General features: G+C 39.6%; 1 protein-coding gene across 1 annotated transcript in view; it reads right to left on the minus strand.

The window, feature by feature from the left end:
- Smp_168310.1 (putative glycerol-3-phosphate dehydrogenase) overlaps window positions 1-2579 on the minus strand; it is a gene marked incomplete at both ends in the record, with an annotated part of 28345 nt that extends 25766 nt beyond the window's left edge. Inside the window, one exon of the mRNA XM_018799952.1 lies at window positions 2481-2579. Within this exon, the coding sequence (XP_018653814.1) occupies window positions 2481-2579 (99 nt within the window). The remainder of the gene's footprint in view (window positions 1-2480) is intronic.
- Between the last annotated feature and the right edge of the window lie 14126 nt (window positions 2580-16705).

The raw sequence follows: 16705 nt of genomic DNA on the forward strand, positions 1-16705 counted from the left end.
TCGCGATTGAACTTATCGTTCCGAAAATTACGCTTGCGTAGGACTAAAATATTTACAACTGGTTGGTTAGTGATTGGTGATCAATGTCATGTTTCGCTAATCGTTCAGTGATGATAGAATTCCATCGATTAATTTGCATGTCGTCACTAGTCTAGGTGACTTGATATCTTATGCACCATAATGAGATGTTAACATCTCATCTACTAACTCCAGCCATGTAATTACATGGCTGGAGTTAGTAGGTAGGAAATCCTGGATCTGGGTTTGTACTAGTTGTTACTCTTCAATAAGGCATTTCAGCTGAGCGTATGAGACGTCGATTCACTTAGACTAGGAGTCACATGCAACTTAATAGATAGGATCCGAACAGCACTGAACAACTAGAGAAACATGACACCGATTACTACTCTGTGATCAATTAATTGTCAAGAGACAAAAAATATGAAACGTTGAATAACAACTACTTGTTCTTAGCTAGTGTTTATTTTTGTAGTATAAATTTGAAACAGAAAGTACCAGTCTTCCATATCAAAAATTAATAAACAAAAAAATGGGTAATTAAATAAAATACTGCCTAACGGTGAATCCATTGGACCGTGATGTTAGAGTTTTGGCTCTATCGTTTGAATTCTAAACATTATCGGCATTAAAGATGTTTCAATAACACTAATGGTCAAACACTTATTATTTATCAGGGAAATATCGGCGGGACTAAACTTTATGGACCAGCCAATCAGAAGCTTTCGCGGGTTTTCAAGGTCACGGCGCTAAGTTCGGTACCTGATGCTTACGTACGATCGGTTTACAGCGGATTTTAGAGAAGACGTGATAATTCGGCGTCTACAAGAGAAGGGATTATTAAGAAGCTCCTATACTTGTGACTGTGGTACTCAAATGACTATTCACGCTCGATCACGATTAAGGTTAAGACCCTAACCCTAAACCATACCAACAACATTGAAGCTATGTGGTCGAGGCTAAAAGAATTTTTGAGACATTATCATGGCTCCAGAGGCCGACTACTATGGAGCCATATGGATGAGTTCCTGTACCGTATGCACTATGATTTTAGAACTTCTGAACCTATATCTGACCTTGAGAAGTTTTTGAGCCATGTAAAAGAACAGTATCCGCTTGTATTTCTTAGTTTTGTATAATATATTTTTACTGTATACTAACTGCCTTCTTATTGGCTAATATTGCTCAAGGTCATTTAAGATTCGTTCAAAGGTCGTCCATAAAGCATAGTCTCGCCCAGTAGTACTATGAGATTAGAAATGCACACTTTCGGCTATACCATCAATGTTTGCACGGAGGTCGTATTCGTTCAACAGTACTTTATTGCTTTCATAGCGAAAAGCTTCAGCAGCAAAGTACTGATACTGATTTTGAATAAAAAAATACTTTGAAAGTAATGTTTCACACTAAGACTTTGAAATATTAGTCCTCAGTTATTTTTCCTGATCAAAAAAGTATATGTATATATTTTAAAATCCTTCTGTTGGAGAGCGTATTTTTGAAGACTTTTGGTCATCAGCAATGGTTACTTTTACAGACACACAGGAATCCTCAGATCCGCGAAACGCTTAAAAATCTCCAGGGATTTTGAACAACAACAATAGGTCAGCCTGTAAGACATTATCTTTTATCATGGAGCAATACACACTGTCACAAAAACCAATTTTAAAAAGACCCGAAATCTCGAACAATTCAATGACACTTAGTGAAGCCAAGATTCATATTGTATAATAAACTTGACGGTATACTAGCAAAACACCGATACGTCTTTTAGGCCTGAAAGATATTAAGTATAACTAGTGCTTCGGATTCAATATAAATAAAATTTATACAGCAAGTAATGGAAATGCACGAAAGATAGCCTATCAGGAGGTTTAGATGGAATTGAATAGTCCTAGGAAATCAAAAGGTCTCAGGGTTCCTAGTTAGTAAGCAATCTTTGGTTCATCGTACGATCTGAACTATTTTAACGATTTTTAGATATTTAAATCGGTGTACATATCACCCGGCTGATGTGAACACTGGAGCACCCAAATGCTAGATAAAGTGGTACGAAAAGACTAAGTATCAGTATAATACTTTTATGCTTCATTATAGCCTAAACATAAAGAATAACATTGAGATCGTGAAACAAGCAAGAATACAATAATATTGCCCGGGACTTACTTTACAGAAGGAGACGAAGTAGGCATTTTCTTTGACATGTCCATTTATTTGTCTTATTAGCCACTGTACATATCGAGATGGATAAGCAACTACTATGATATCAGCATCTGAAACAACTTCTGCGATATTACTGTTTGCAATGACATTATTAGGAATGGTAATGCTTGGCAAATAAACTGGATTTATATGATCTTTATTGATATAATCAACTAAATTTCGGTCATTATGAGTTTCATCATATACATACATGACAATCTAAAAGCCATTTGAATATCGGAATATTTTGACAAACTCACCCTACCACAAAACTCATTTGAAGACGAGACGTTATCGGCGATAACCTTAGCAATAGCTGTGCTCCAGGCACCGCCGCCCAAAACTGCAACTTGCTTCATCGGAAAGGTAAAACAGTCAATCTCGCCAAAAATGCACGGTAAAAAGTCAGATGTAACACGTAGAACCAGCAGTTAGAGAACAGCAGGACAGATCTGAAAAACAGCACAGCACACAATGTTAAACGAGGACTTCACACCAAGAGAGAACACAGTGGGAATCACGAGCCTCTTTATTTCAAAATCAAGAAGCGCGGTGCGTGAGAGTACAGCGGGAAGAGTCAGTTTACAAAGTAGTCTTATGAGTCATCCTGTAAGCTTAGTGTACATAGGGCTTGCTCTTCTTCCTCTAAAGAGTTTATGTTTGGTCGCCCTGCAATAGAAAGAAAATAGAATGCATTAGTATATCATACATAGCAATTTCAACTCCGTTACACAGAGCCTTCCAAAGCTGCCCGCCGTTTCGTTCTAACGACCTTGAATGGCCTGACAAGAGGCGGTCATTCCGTATTTCAGTTGTTGATGGTCTGTTGGGTGTCTATTGGATTGCACGAATATAAGGTTTTCTCATATTTGAGTCATGTTTCGCTGCAGTAAACTCGCTAAATCAATGCGAAAAGCGTTAATTTAACTTTCTCTGTTTTATAGTGTACAATTTGGTTAAATTGCTGATTCGTAAGCTCACTTGAGATACCGATTGCCTTGCTGAATCTCACTGTCCTTGTTTAAAATTTGTTGTGGTCAACAAAACAGCGTATTGAGACTAACTTAACAGTCAAAGATGCCCTGAGTTTGTGTGAATCGTTGTTCTTCGCAAGAATTAAGACGAAATGACGAGTAACCGGTAAGTCTTCAAATATTTGTAGTCCTTTCTTCAGTTATCAAGGCATTATCACAAAAAATTACTTTCCTAATAATTGTTAAGTGCTGTTTGTAGTGATTCATGTTCAAGGTACATTCCAGTCGACTTGAGGCGTTTCAACGCATAATACTGAACAGGTGTTTCAGAAGCTGGATTAAATTCTATGGTGTCTTAAAGGAGTTCCAAAAAGTATGGAAGAATAACTCTATCCCTTCTCAGACTACCCATGCTCATTACATTCATGGCGAAGGTAAACTGATGAAGGACATGAGATTTAAATACATGTTTGTGGTGTTTCATTGTACATTTGGTCATAGGCGTAAACCACAAGGTCTAACAGTGAATAAAAACCGTGAGAACTTTAACTAACATGTGACGTTTAAGGTTCGAGTTTCGAAACTGCCAGTCAAGGTTCCCTGTAAAATTGGACGGTGAGGAATATGTCATAAAATCATACAACATGCTTTACAATCATCCTTGTAGTAGTTCATTGATGATTTGTGATCAGTGAACCAGAAGATTGTCCTCAGAAGAAAAAATTTGAAGCCCGTGATACTACAATCAGCATCAACAGATGAAGATCGTACTACTAATCAGGTTACTGCTGCTGATGTGAAGACGTTGAAAGCTCAACACTCTACAGGTAATTGTCTAAAAGTATATTTTAGGTTGTTATACACAACTGCAAATATTTGATATATTGGGGCAAAACGGTGAACTAAGAGAGTATTCAGAAAATGGATATGTCACCAGAATCTGCTTTAGTACTTATGAGCAGATAGAATTATGTAACAAATACCCAGATTAATTTGTATTTATCCTACTTCCAACACTAATAATAAAAAGTATTTATGTTCAATTCTACTTTGTAGATATCCGTTATTACCAACTGGAATAATGGATAATTTTGGACGGAGGCGACTTGTTCTGTTCGTATGTATGCAAGAAGAATTTCGAGCAGATGTAACCTGGATCTTGGATACGTTCAGAAGGCGAGCTCCTAGAGGTAAGCTCAATCAATTACGAAATAAATAAACTAAATAGCTCATCATATTCTTTGACAATGCAGCCGATGTAAGATAAATAACACACATAACTTCCATAATAACACAACATCATTACCCAGACGAAACGAACAGTAGATACGAATTCAACGAAGCCAAAAGATGCACGAACAACAGATTATTGAGAAATATGGTGAACACTTTGCGATGATGGTGGAGAGGAAAGTCGACAATTTTTACTTAAGAATCATCAATAACTAGGTAAGAATGCAATTTCTCAAACACTTATCTTCGTGCAGTTCTCTTTACAATCAAAAATACAGTTCGAAATGTGACAAAATGTGGAGACGTGCCCAAAAATGTTTGCTGTAAATAATTCTTTGTGTTTGTACTTTCGATTTCACTTGTAAACTGATTTTTCTGCATCAAATGTTACTGTTTCTGTACCAGTAGTAATGATGCATCAATAAGCTTCTGCCCAATTTTTTTTCATCTTCATACTTTTATGGGGAGTTATATCGACAATTTTAACGGGTAACTGTTTGTGAAAACTGAGAAGCTACTAAGTGTTTGCTTTTTAAGTACCAGTTTCGTTACGAAAACTTGTAGTGTTGCATCCGTTTAGATGTTTCGCTAGAATGTCGCGGCATGTGCATAAGATTCTTCACTAAGACAGTATATGCGGATGGATACTTATAGTATCATTGTTTCCTAACTATATGCTCTCCGAAACCAAGCATATAATCACTAAAAAGATGTATATCCGACATGTATCACTTGGAAAAGATCGGCAGTGGTGGACGTGGAGATATTCAATCGCAAGGTATGGCTCGGTCTTGCAGACGTGTTCATCATTGTTATATCGATTGAGTGCATGCATGCCCTGTTTGATAATATATGAACGTGATGATCCCCGTCAATCAGAGAGGAGTGAATTATCGATCAGAGCAATGATACACGTAAACCGTATGAGCAGTCTAAAGTACTAATCAGTCCTGCTATCCGCCTAGCCCAGCCAGTTACGTCCAGAACACCAATAACAGCCTCTGTGATATGAATCATTATTCTCAAACATACTGGGTTTATATTCCAAACAGACTGACCACACGGTAGCGTAAAATAGAAGATAACATGTGTACAAGATTTGGCCAAATGTGGCTGTGAATGCGGGGAACAGTAATCAATAGGCTAGCAGAAACTCAAGAATGGTAAATCGTATAATAATAGTCTATAGGTCAAAAGAAAACTAGTAATAGGAGGGATACGAATATGAATATTTTAGTTACTTAACAACTATACAAAAGGAAATATACATATCATATTGGTCCATATATAGTTCTCAAAGTCACATTCATAGATCTCCGCAGAATATATCAATCATGTTACTATTCACATTAAATATATTATTCTTGTTTGTTTAAACACATACATAATGGTACAAGGGTGCACCAGATATATATGCGCCACACAAAACAATCAGAATGGGAAGAGAAAAGGCGTAAGATGGATATAAAAATAATAAGAGTAATGATGGGGGGAACTGAAATGTACAACCAGAAGAACTCTCAGTTAAGAAAGTTATAATCACTCTTTATGAAGAAAGTAAAAGGAGGTTACAGCACGATCGCCACTGGCTTCTATTCTGAGCCATATCTGACAACGTCTCTAGCCACTGTGTTGCACCATCTCTCGGACCCCAGCCAGGGAGTCGTGAAGGACCAACAGAAGCTAGCCCTTTGCAGCTTTCTTTCATACCACGACACCATGTCATACACTGACCACCTCTCTGCTTTTTCCAACCAGTCCCAGAGTCGGCAAATAATGCACGACGTGGAAGTCTCTGGAACGACATTCGTAGAACATGTTCAAGCCACCGAAGTCGATGTTTCAAGATGGTGACACTAATTGAATTATCGTCTCTGCGCCCGAACACACGATTCCGAACCTCTGCATTACTAACATGGTGTTGCCACTAAATGTCAGCAATCCTTCGGAGACAACGATGATCGAACACAGACAGTCGTCTAACATCCTCAACTCGGAGAGGCCAGGCTTCACAAGCATAGAGCAAAACTGCCCTCACCGACGCGTTGTAGATCCGACCTTTTACAGCCAGACTAACATCACGAAGGCGCCAAAGGTGGCTCATATCGGCATAAGCCACTCTGGCATCCATTATACGTGCATCGATCTCATCACTCACACCACCACCACCACTTATGTAGCTACTGTAGCTGTAAATAATTCCCCAAAATCAATAGCTCATTAAGTGTTCGACATTGGATGCTGACCACGTTGTTTAAGTGGACTTGTTTAGCTGAAGGCTTTCGGTCATGCATCCATACCAGATCACGTTGCAACATGGCGTGGGACACAGCTCCTACGTTCATTAGCCAGCTTATAGTAAAGGTTCCTCGATATATTGGCAACGAATCAAATATATCTTTCCTGCCTCTCCTCGTCTGACTTCTGGTTTCTATTCGACTGGGAACGAACGATTATAGAAGATACTACTGGTTGCTAGTTGCAAAACTAGAATATCCGTGGTATCCTCAGTGGTGAGACCGACGTGATCTGGTACACCAAGCCAATATACTGTGAGTCTGTTCCATTTTGGAATATTATTATTCATTGTTATTGTTTGTTTGAATTTTATATATTGTGATATACTGTTTTTTCGCGAGAATTTTTCTTTCCCGGATATATTTTAATTAGACATTTTTCGTTATCTATATTACTATGACGGAACACTCACCCAAGGTTTTTAAGTTAAAGTCTATTCCCCCTATTTCGATTCAGTTAACGCCATTTTGGCCCGACAATATCGAGTCCTGGTTCTGCTACGCAGAAACTGATTTTTGCACGCACGGAATCACGGACTCGCGCACACGATTCCTCGCGGTAGTTAAGGCGTTACCACGCGAGTTTAACAGGTACGTAACACCTAATATGTTTACTAGTGATGTTCCCGAACCTTACGAAACTCTCAAATGTTCGATTCTAAAACGTGGAGACCTAACCGACCGACAATGGTTAGACCAACTCTTCCATAACATCGACTTGCAACAGGGTTCTGCGACAGACATGTTGCTAAGAATGAGAGAAGTTATCGGCCGACGAACTTTCGATGATGGCCTATTCAGACAACTTTTCTTGTCTAAACTTCCTCATCAGGTGCAGGCAGTGCTTGTTTCGTTTCAAAACAACGCCATAGGTGAGCTGGCTGCATCTGCCGACCGAATCTTAGAAATCACTAAATCTTCTAAGGCCGAGATTTTTTCCGTCAAGGAAAAACCTCAATCGACCCCGTCTGACATAACCGAACTATGTCACACGCTTACACGATATCTTAGAGTTCGTAATGACCGTAGTCGGTCAAAAACCCCGCGTAGAAGCGTCTCACGCAGGTGATCTGGCTCTCGACCACGAGAGACAGACAATCCCGACTGGTGCTGGTACCATAACCAGTACGGTAAATCTTCCAGAAATTGCAGGAAACCCTGCAATTATCCGACTTCAAAATCGACTGACACGAATAAGATTTCGGGAAACTTCCCAAACGGCACGCGTTAGCGGCAACCGTAGCCGGCGAACACATCCGCCTCTTATATGTCACGGATGTGACTACGAAAGTTCGCTACCTCGTCGTCACTGGCGCAGAAGTTGGCGTTCTTCCAGCAAATCCCGACGACAGACTTCGCGAGTCTGTTTTAAGTTTACAGGCGGCAAACGGAAAGCCGATCGCTACTTACGGTAAAAAGTACGTCTACCTTAACGTGGGTTTACGCAAACCCATACATTGGATTTTCGTTGTTGCAGATGTCTCTATGCCAATCATTGGTATAGATCTGTTACAATACCACAATCTACTCATCGACACACACTCACGAAGGTTAATAGACGGAAACACTAAGTTATCTGTCTGCGTAACTCCTTGTTCTGGTTGTAGGTTATCCCCAGTCACGATTAAGCACACCATAGACCCCTTGTACCAATCAGTACTCGACAAATACCCCGGGATAAACCAATCGCAATCGAAATTGCCTTGTGTAACCAGCAATGTTACACATCACATCTCGACTACAGGACCACCTGTATTTTCGAAAGCCCGAAGACTCGCTCCCGAGAAGCTTAGGTTAGCTAAAAACGAATTCGACCGCATGATGGACCTAGGGATAATTCGACCATCGAATAGTCCATGGGCATCCTCATTGTACATGGTCCCTAAAAAGGACAGCAATGATTGGCGGCCAACTGGTGATTATCGGCGTCTGAATGCAAAAACCATTCCCGATCGTTACCCGCTGCCTCACATTCACGATTTGACAGCTACCTTGAAAGGTACAACTGTCTTTTCGAAAATCGACTTGGTTAAAGCTTATAACCAAATACCGATGGCACCTGACGACATTCCTAAAACCGCCATCATCACTCCTTTCGGTCTTTACAAATTTCTACGAATGCCTTTTGGTTTAAGAAATGCGGCTCAAACCTTCCAAAGGTTTATAGACGACGTCTTTCGAGGTCTAAACTTCGTACATGCGTATGTTGATGACTGTCTAATAGCAAGTCCAGACAGAGAATCACATCTCAAGCATCTGGACATTGTTTTCGATCGACTCCAAAGGCATGGCATTACTGTAAACATTCAGAAATGCCAAATAGGAGCCAACTCCTTAGACTTCTTAGGACACACCATTGATGCTCAAGGCATCCGACCCCTTAGGAGCAAAGTGGCGGCCATTCTGGATTACCCAGAACCGACCACGATCAAGCACTTACGAACTTTTAACGGACTCGTAAGTTTCTATAGACGGTTCATACCCAAATGCGCATCCCTTGTCAAACCGTTTACCGATCAGCTTCGTGGAAATGCGAAATCAATTAGTTTAGACGACATAGCCCGTAAAGCATTCTCCATAGTTAAGGAACACGTCGCTAAAGCAACCCTGCTTGCTCATCAGGACACTCAAGCGCCCATTAGTATCGCAGTAGACGCATCTGACTCAGCAATCGGAGGAGTCTTACAACAATGGGTTAACAACTCGTGGCAACATTTAGGATTTTTCTCCAGACGGTTGTTAGACGCGGAATCTAGGTACAGCACGTTCGGTAGGGAACTCCTAGCTATGTATTGTGCTGTACGGCATTTTCAACATTCCATCAAAGGAAGAGAATTCACGCTTTTTACCGATCACAAACCTCTTACCTTCTCTTTAAGCTCATCTTCAGACAAGTACTCACCGCGAAAGTCTCGAAAACTCGACTACATTTCGCAGTTTACTTCAGATATACAACACATTTCTGGAGCTAACAATGTAGTCGCAGACGCCTTGTCTCGAATAAGTACCTTGAACAGTTTCCAAGGAATCGACCCTATTAAACTCGCTCAGCTTCAAAAAGAAGACACTGATCTTCAGCATGAGTTATCCTCGACAACTCTTAAAGTAAGTATTAAGCAGATGGGAACAGGTAAGGAAAACTTACCCTGTGACACATCTACAGGTAGGGATCGTCCAATTGTACCAAAACATTATCGACGCAACGTCTTCAATACGTTGCACAATCTTTCTCATCCAGGTGCTCGTGCAACAGTCAAACTTATAGCCGAACGGTTTTGCTGGCCTGGCATGAATAAAGACGTGAGGGAGTGGGCACGCTCCTGTGTAAGCTGTCAGAAATCTAAGGTCAAAAGACACAACAAATGTCCCTTAGGCTCTTTGAAAACCCCTGACGCGCGTTTCGACCACGTCCATCTAGATTTGGTAGGACCCTTACCCGACTCGAACGGATACTCATATCTCCTAACATGCGTAGACCGTTTTACTCGATGGCCAGAAGCAGTACCGATTAAGGACATTACTGCTGAAACCGTGGCCCGCGCTTTCGTCGAACGATGGGTAGCAAATTTCGGCTGCCCTTCAACCATCACTACAGACCGCGGACGCCAGTTCGAATCTGGACTTTTCCGTTGTCTGACCTCATTATTAGGAATCACGCGCTTCCGAACGACCGCCTACCACCCACAAGCAAACGGGTTGGTAGAACGTTTTCATCGACAACTTAAAGCTTCATTATCAGCTTCAAACGTTTCACAGTGGACAGACGCTCTTCCACTCGTCTTGCTAGGTATCCGCAATGCAGTGAAAGCTGACATTGGATACACGGCATCTCAACTCGTTTACGGAACGACACTCCGACTCCCAGGAGAATTCGTGGATCCTTCAGCTTCTTCATTGAACATGGATCTAAACTCTTACACGAGTAGGCTTTCAAACGCTATGCGTTCAGTTAAACCTGCTCACACTCGACCTCAATCAACTGATGTTTTCGTTCAACCCGAATTACGACATAGTACACACGTCTTCATTCGTCGAGACTCACATCGACGACCCCTCGAATCAGCATACGAAGGACCCTTCAAAGTTCTTCAACGCGAACCTAAGTACTATGTAGTCGATAAGAACGGTACGAACGATAGCATCAGTATCGATCGACTCAAAGCTGCGTACTTAGAAGGAAACCCTAGCTACGTCGGTTTTCCTTCGGTACAAGCAAACGACACAGCTACTACACTCGTAGTACCCTACACGACAGCCGACACACAACTTGATACCTCGTCAACGTCGATAGAAAAACCTAAAACAACGCGTTCTGGAAGACGAGTAAGATTTCCAGAACATCTTAACGAATATTGCACGTAGGACATAAGCTTTATCCTGAATTACCCTTTCATAGTTTATTATAAAATTTTTTTTTAATATGCTCATTTTTTTTGTTTATATAAAAAAAAACAAAAAAACAAAACATTTTTATCTTTTTTTGATAGTATATATATATATTTTTATATATAAAAAAAAAACAAAAGAAAACCATTTTTTTTTCCGATCACTTTTACGCTGTTTGTAAGTGTATTAGTTCATTCATTTTTTTCCGCTCATCTTGTGTCCTTACGCAAGTACGAGTGTATTTTCGACATGCACTCACACGTTTAATTTTTCCTCTTTTCCAGGACGGCTGGAAAAGAACGACGAAGTTTCGCAAGGAACCGAAATTTTCATTGAACTATATTTCTTTATTGCTATGTTGTACATTTTGGTCCCTTAGCTTAAGGAAAGACGACCAGACGCTGCTAAACGAAGCAAGCTATCAGAAGAGTGTTTACCAACGACAAACTCGTTGGGTTTAAACTTCTGGCTGGTCACGTCTTAGAGGCATCACTACCTCAATAGGGGGGAGTGATCTGTAGCTGTAAATAATTCCCCAAAATCAATAGCTCATTAAGTGTTCGACATTGGATGCTGACCACGTTGTTTAAGTGGACTTGTTTAGCTGAAGGCTTTCGGTCATGCATCCATACCAGATCACGTTGCAACATGGCGTGGGACACAGCTCCTACGTTCATTAGCCAGCTTATAGTAAAGGATCCTCGATATATTGGCAACGAATCAAATATATCTTTCCTGCCTCTCCTCGTCTGACTTCTGGTTTCTATTCGACTGGGAACGAACAATTATAGAAGATACTACTGGTTGCTAGTTGCAAAACTAGAATATCCGTGGTATCCTCACTACCTAGATACACGAACTTCTCAACTACTTCAATCTCCTCTCCATCCAGGATGAGTATAGGATTAGAATCCTGCCAGTCTTGTAGGAGTACTTTGCACTTCGAAGGTGCAAAGCAAATTCCGCATTGCCATTTGACTAGGTGCGGATTGCAGAGTTTCCATCATGGGCGAGCTGCTGCATAAGTTGAAAGGGAAGGATACACAAATAAGAAAAAGAGGGAGTAAATAAGCGACTTAGAAAATATTATTCATGTAAGTCGTCTGACTTTTAATACGAGTTTGAATAGTATTGTCAGTAGAAATTTTCATTTCATTTATTTGTGCGAGGGCTGTGATGTTGCCGTGCTGCCCAGATCGAAGCAGGTGGCTTTCTCAGGGGACCAAACCCCGAGCCTTTTACCTAAAGACCTGATCCAAAAGGCAGTGGAGCATTGTGAGGAGATGCAGTCCCATGGTAGCCGGTGACCAACGATTGGTTCATACGCCATTTGTTCCTTCAGGATACTGGAGCCTATGTGCACCATTGGTTTGGAATCAGGGTTTTCCGACTCCCCTAGGTGGACGTTCCGTGTCCACCAACCCGGTTATAGCGCCGGACATTCGCTTTTCGTTCTCTCAATTCCGTAAACATCAGTAATGCCACGAGAAGGCGGTGAATAGGACTTCCCTGGAAGAGGCTATATACGCGTGGCCATGTGAGAGGATTTTGAGAAGGACCGTGGCCCCTCCCCACCCTCGGCCGTGCCGGAGTATTAGGAGGAAAAATATATTATTCTATCCCCAGAATAAATGCGTTTTTCAGAAGTACCATGTAATATATTGTTAACTGTTACGATACGATAAGTCGGTGAGGACAGTGATTTTAGGACAGTTACTCTAGAGATATCCCTAATGAATGTGACAAATATGTACCGGATGAGTCGAATCCTAGTCATATTTGTGATGTTGTTGTATCATATGTTGAATATTCACACGAACAATGTATGTTGAGTAGAATTCCTAATCAGTGGTATGATGAATCAGAGGGCATTGCAAGTTTTTCCGAAGCAATCAGAGAACCCATTTGCGCAGTCAGAGAATCCAAATCAAGTCCAAGATTATCCTAATGAGTATGAGTCAGATGCATGTTTTCCATTTGATTGTCTTTCAGACGAATCAAGCCTAGATGAATTACTTGTGTTATTTACACATATCAATGCATATCTATCTGTGTATTCTAATATGAATAACAAAAAGAATACTATCACAATTGTTATGCACGTCAAAGTCACATGATGGAATACCTCAAATTATATATCAGTGTGTATCCACAAATACTCACACACAGCATTTGAAGCATGAGATTTGAGGAGAAAATGCAAATTGGGAGTGTTAAATTTGTCATAGCACTACGATGTAAGGACCCTACATTATTTCTTGTGGGAGGATAGTGCTGGAAAGTCTATCATGCAAATTCTAGATATCAGTGGTTTCGCTACACAAACGACACGATGATGGTATTCGATTCCAGGACCAAGGTGAGTCTGTTCTGATTTCGGTCGTTAATTCTAGTACTAAAAAGTACATTCCTGATAATACAGAGTCTTTATCCAATACACAGTCGGACAGACACAGGACGAACTCAAGAAGAAAACATACGATCGATTACACACACTTGAACTCCAATTTCAGCTGTGGCGGATGTGGTGCTTATTTGAATCAATGATTCCCTTGTACTCGATGACTGCTTGATTTCGAATTCCAAATACAATACATTCGTTCGTGTTCATCTAATATTTCTTGATTAAATTGAGTTATTTCTGGAATTCCTAGTTTATACTATAATTCAAATACTCCTAATTATCACATGTGGTTATTTGTAACAATGCAAACTCAACCAAGTGAAATTCACCACTTGTCCATTCAAAAATAGGTCGTAGCAATATATTAGGCAAAAGTGAGCCTGTAAACCATTTTAATTGATTTGCCTCCCTAATTAGGTAGATCGAAGCAATTAGGCGTTGGTCTATCTATGAATACTACATATACTACTAATATACAAACATAAACAGTTCTATTCATTACAAGTATAATCATTTTCGACTGGACTGATATATTATTATATAAGGTATCTGAGAAAGAAAAATCTTATGAGTAACAATTGACGTTGTTAGTATCTTCTGCCCCTTTCTGAAAATATACAGGAATAGTATATAACATTACTGTGAGTGCCGCATAAATTGGCCAAATATTCTTCATAATTAAAAAGATGCGTGTTTGTTTTGAGCATGGTAACTAAAACATGTCGTGGTTAGTACTAATTTATGATGTGTCTGTTGTAGGGTTAACTAATGAATTTCTGTAAACAGAATCCATAATCACTGACTAAATCATAGACGAATTTCTAATGCATGTTGACAAGTAATTTCTAAATAGTGTTTACCAATGATGTCACTACTGTATTTAAACATTGAATCGCTGGTAGTATTATGAATGTTGTAATTGGATTTTTCTCAGATTTCGTATTACTAATTAAAGTTTTTGAATCCGTTTATTTACTGCCTGCAGTTTGTTTGTTAACGCCAAGTAACTAGATAAAAATTAGAAGGGTTAGAGAATGAAGAGCACTGTTTACAACTTGTAAGACACTTGTAAGTACATCCTGTCAGCTTCTATTTCATTTGCTTATTCAATTTGATGCTGATAAGGAAATTTAATTGTTTGTTTCACGATTGATTTGTTGTTTGCCAGCATTGCATCAGGCTGGAAGGGTCCTCATACGTTTTATGATATGCGACTTGTGGCTTCTGTCAACTAGTTGAAAGGTTCAAACCTGTCTAATAATCAAGTCCATGCTGGTGAAGAACTTGTCGAATTTCTGAATATGGAAGATTATGCGGAGAAACAATTCACAGATTGACGATAACTGTGTGTTATATCGACTACTGTCACGTTTATTCATCTAGTGGTTTATTTAAATATAAATATTACCAATATACTCAGTCTTTGACACTATAAATCTTGTTAGTATGTAGAATAATAGTCCACTTCGGTATTAATACTACTCTGAAAATAGGCCTAATTCCCAAACGGTTTGTCGTGATGTGACTACCTAATTCGTAAGATCTTACGTAGAAGTCACCTAAGTGTCTACACTGACTCATCGTATCGTAACAGTAAACAATATTATTCTTAGTACTTCTGAAGAACACATTCGAGCTGGGGATAGAATAATATATTTAATGTGAATAGTAATAGGTTACACATAATGACCACGTATGGAAGGCTGAGTCATGCCATGTCCACCATTGCCGACATTCTCCAAGTGTTACATGTTGAATTTACATCTTTTCAGCCATTATATGCTGTGCTTCGAAGATCGTGTGGTTAGGAAACCATGCCAGCCCGACCAAAATTATCCATTATTGCCATCAGAAATAACGAATATCTATAAAGTCGAATTGATCAAAAAGCAGTTTACTTTCGGCGTGAATGTAATGAGCATGAGTGATCTGAGAAGGGAAAAAATTATTCTACTCTACGTTTTGGAATTTCTTCAGCACACTATCGAATCTAGTTCAGCTTCCGAAATGCCTATTCAGTATTATACGTTGAAACGCCTAGCTTACGTCGACTAAAATATCTCTTGAACATGAAGCACTACAACACAGCACTGAGTGTTTATTAAAAATCAGTTATTTATTGCAACAATACTTTACTAACTGGAGAAAGTAGTACTAAAATTTGAAACTTGCCGGTTATTTGATATTTCGTCTTAATCCATGAGTAAAACAGCGACCCATATAAAGTTCGCGTATCTGGAAATATTAGGTTATTCTTACTTTTTATTTTGAACAAAGGAGGTGAGGTTCAGTAGAGAAATCGGTATTCCAGATCAAGTTACGAGACAACAATCGAGTCAACGTGTGCACCACAAGGCCGAAAGAGCTAAATTAATGTTCTTCGCAATCATTTTGTGGTTTTGCTGCAGCAAAATGCTACTCAAATATAGGAACATTTAATATCCGTGCAACCCAACGGACAGCCAACAAGCTCACAGAAATTGGACTATGTAATGGCCGCCTTACTTCAGGCCTCTCAAGGTCTTTCGGACGATACGGTGGGTGACTTTGAGCGAACCTGACTTTTTTCGCCATCCCGTCTTTCGTACATTTGACGGCTGAATTTTCGAATAGTTCATAATAATTATTGGCCATTTATACTTTCCCTTGATTAATTTCGGACGTTTAGTATTATGTAGCTGAATGGTGAGTACTTTTAATATAAATATCCTCAGTCATTCTTCAATTGCTCGAAATTGGCCTAAACAAGTAAATCCTGTGAAGTTGTACTACACTGCTGTGATAATGATGAACTTGCCGGCCGTCATAAAGGTGCAGAACGCAGTCTTATTCTTAATTCCTCACACTTGTTTATCTCTTTTGACCCTAACAAGTAGTTAAATTTTAAAAAATCACTAGTACCATCTAAAGATCGCCCATAAACTATAGCCACACTATTACTAACGATTCGTTTAGAGTTTAATCACGATCTCAGCTTATGGGGTTTTCAGTAATCTTCAAGATGTGTTGTAGATCGGCTCACTTTTTAAGACCTATATATCATTTGCAGTTTCACGTACATTTGGTACATTATTTTAAGTATGTTTTTTGAGCTCCGAAATCCGTGGCTAATTTCTCACAAGGCTAGGAAACTGACAGCATTCACATCAGTGCTCTATATATTCCTAAAATTATTGCTTACTGTAACTTCT

Source organism: Schistosoma mansoni, chromosome W, assembly GCF_000237925.1.
Source record: "Schistosoma mansoni strain Puerto Rico chromosome W, complete genome".
Lineage (NCBI taxonomy): Eukaryota > Metazoa > Platyhelminthes > Trematoda > Strigeidida > Schistosomatidae > Schistosoma > Schistosoma mansoni.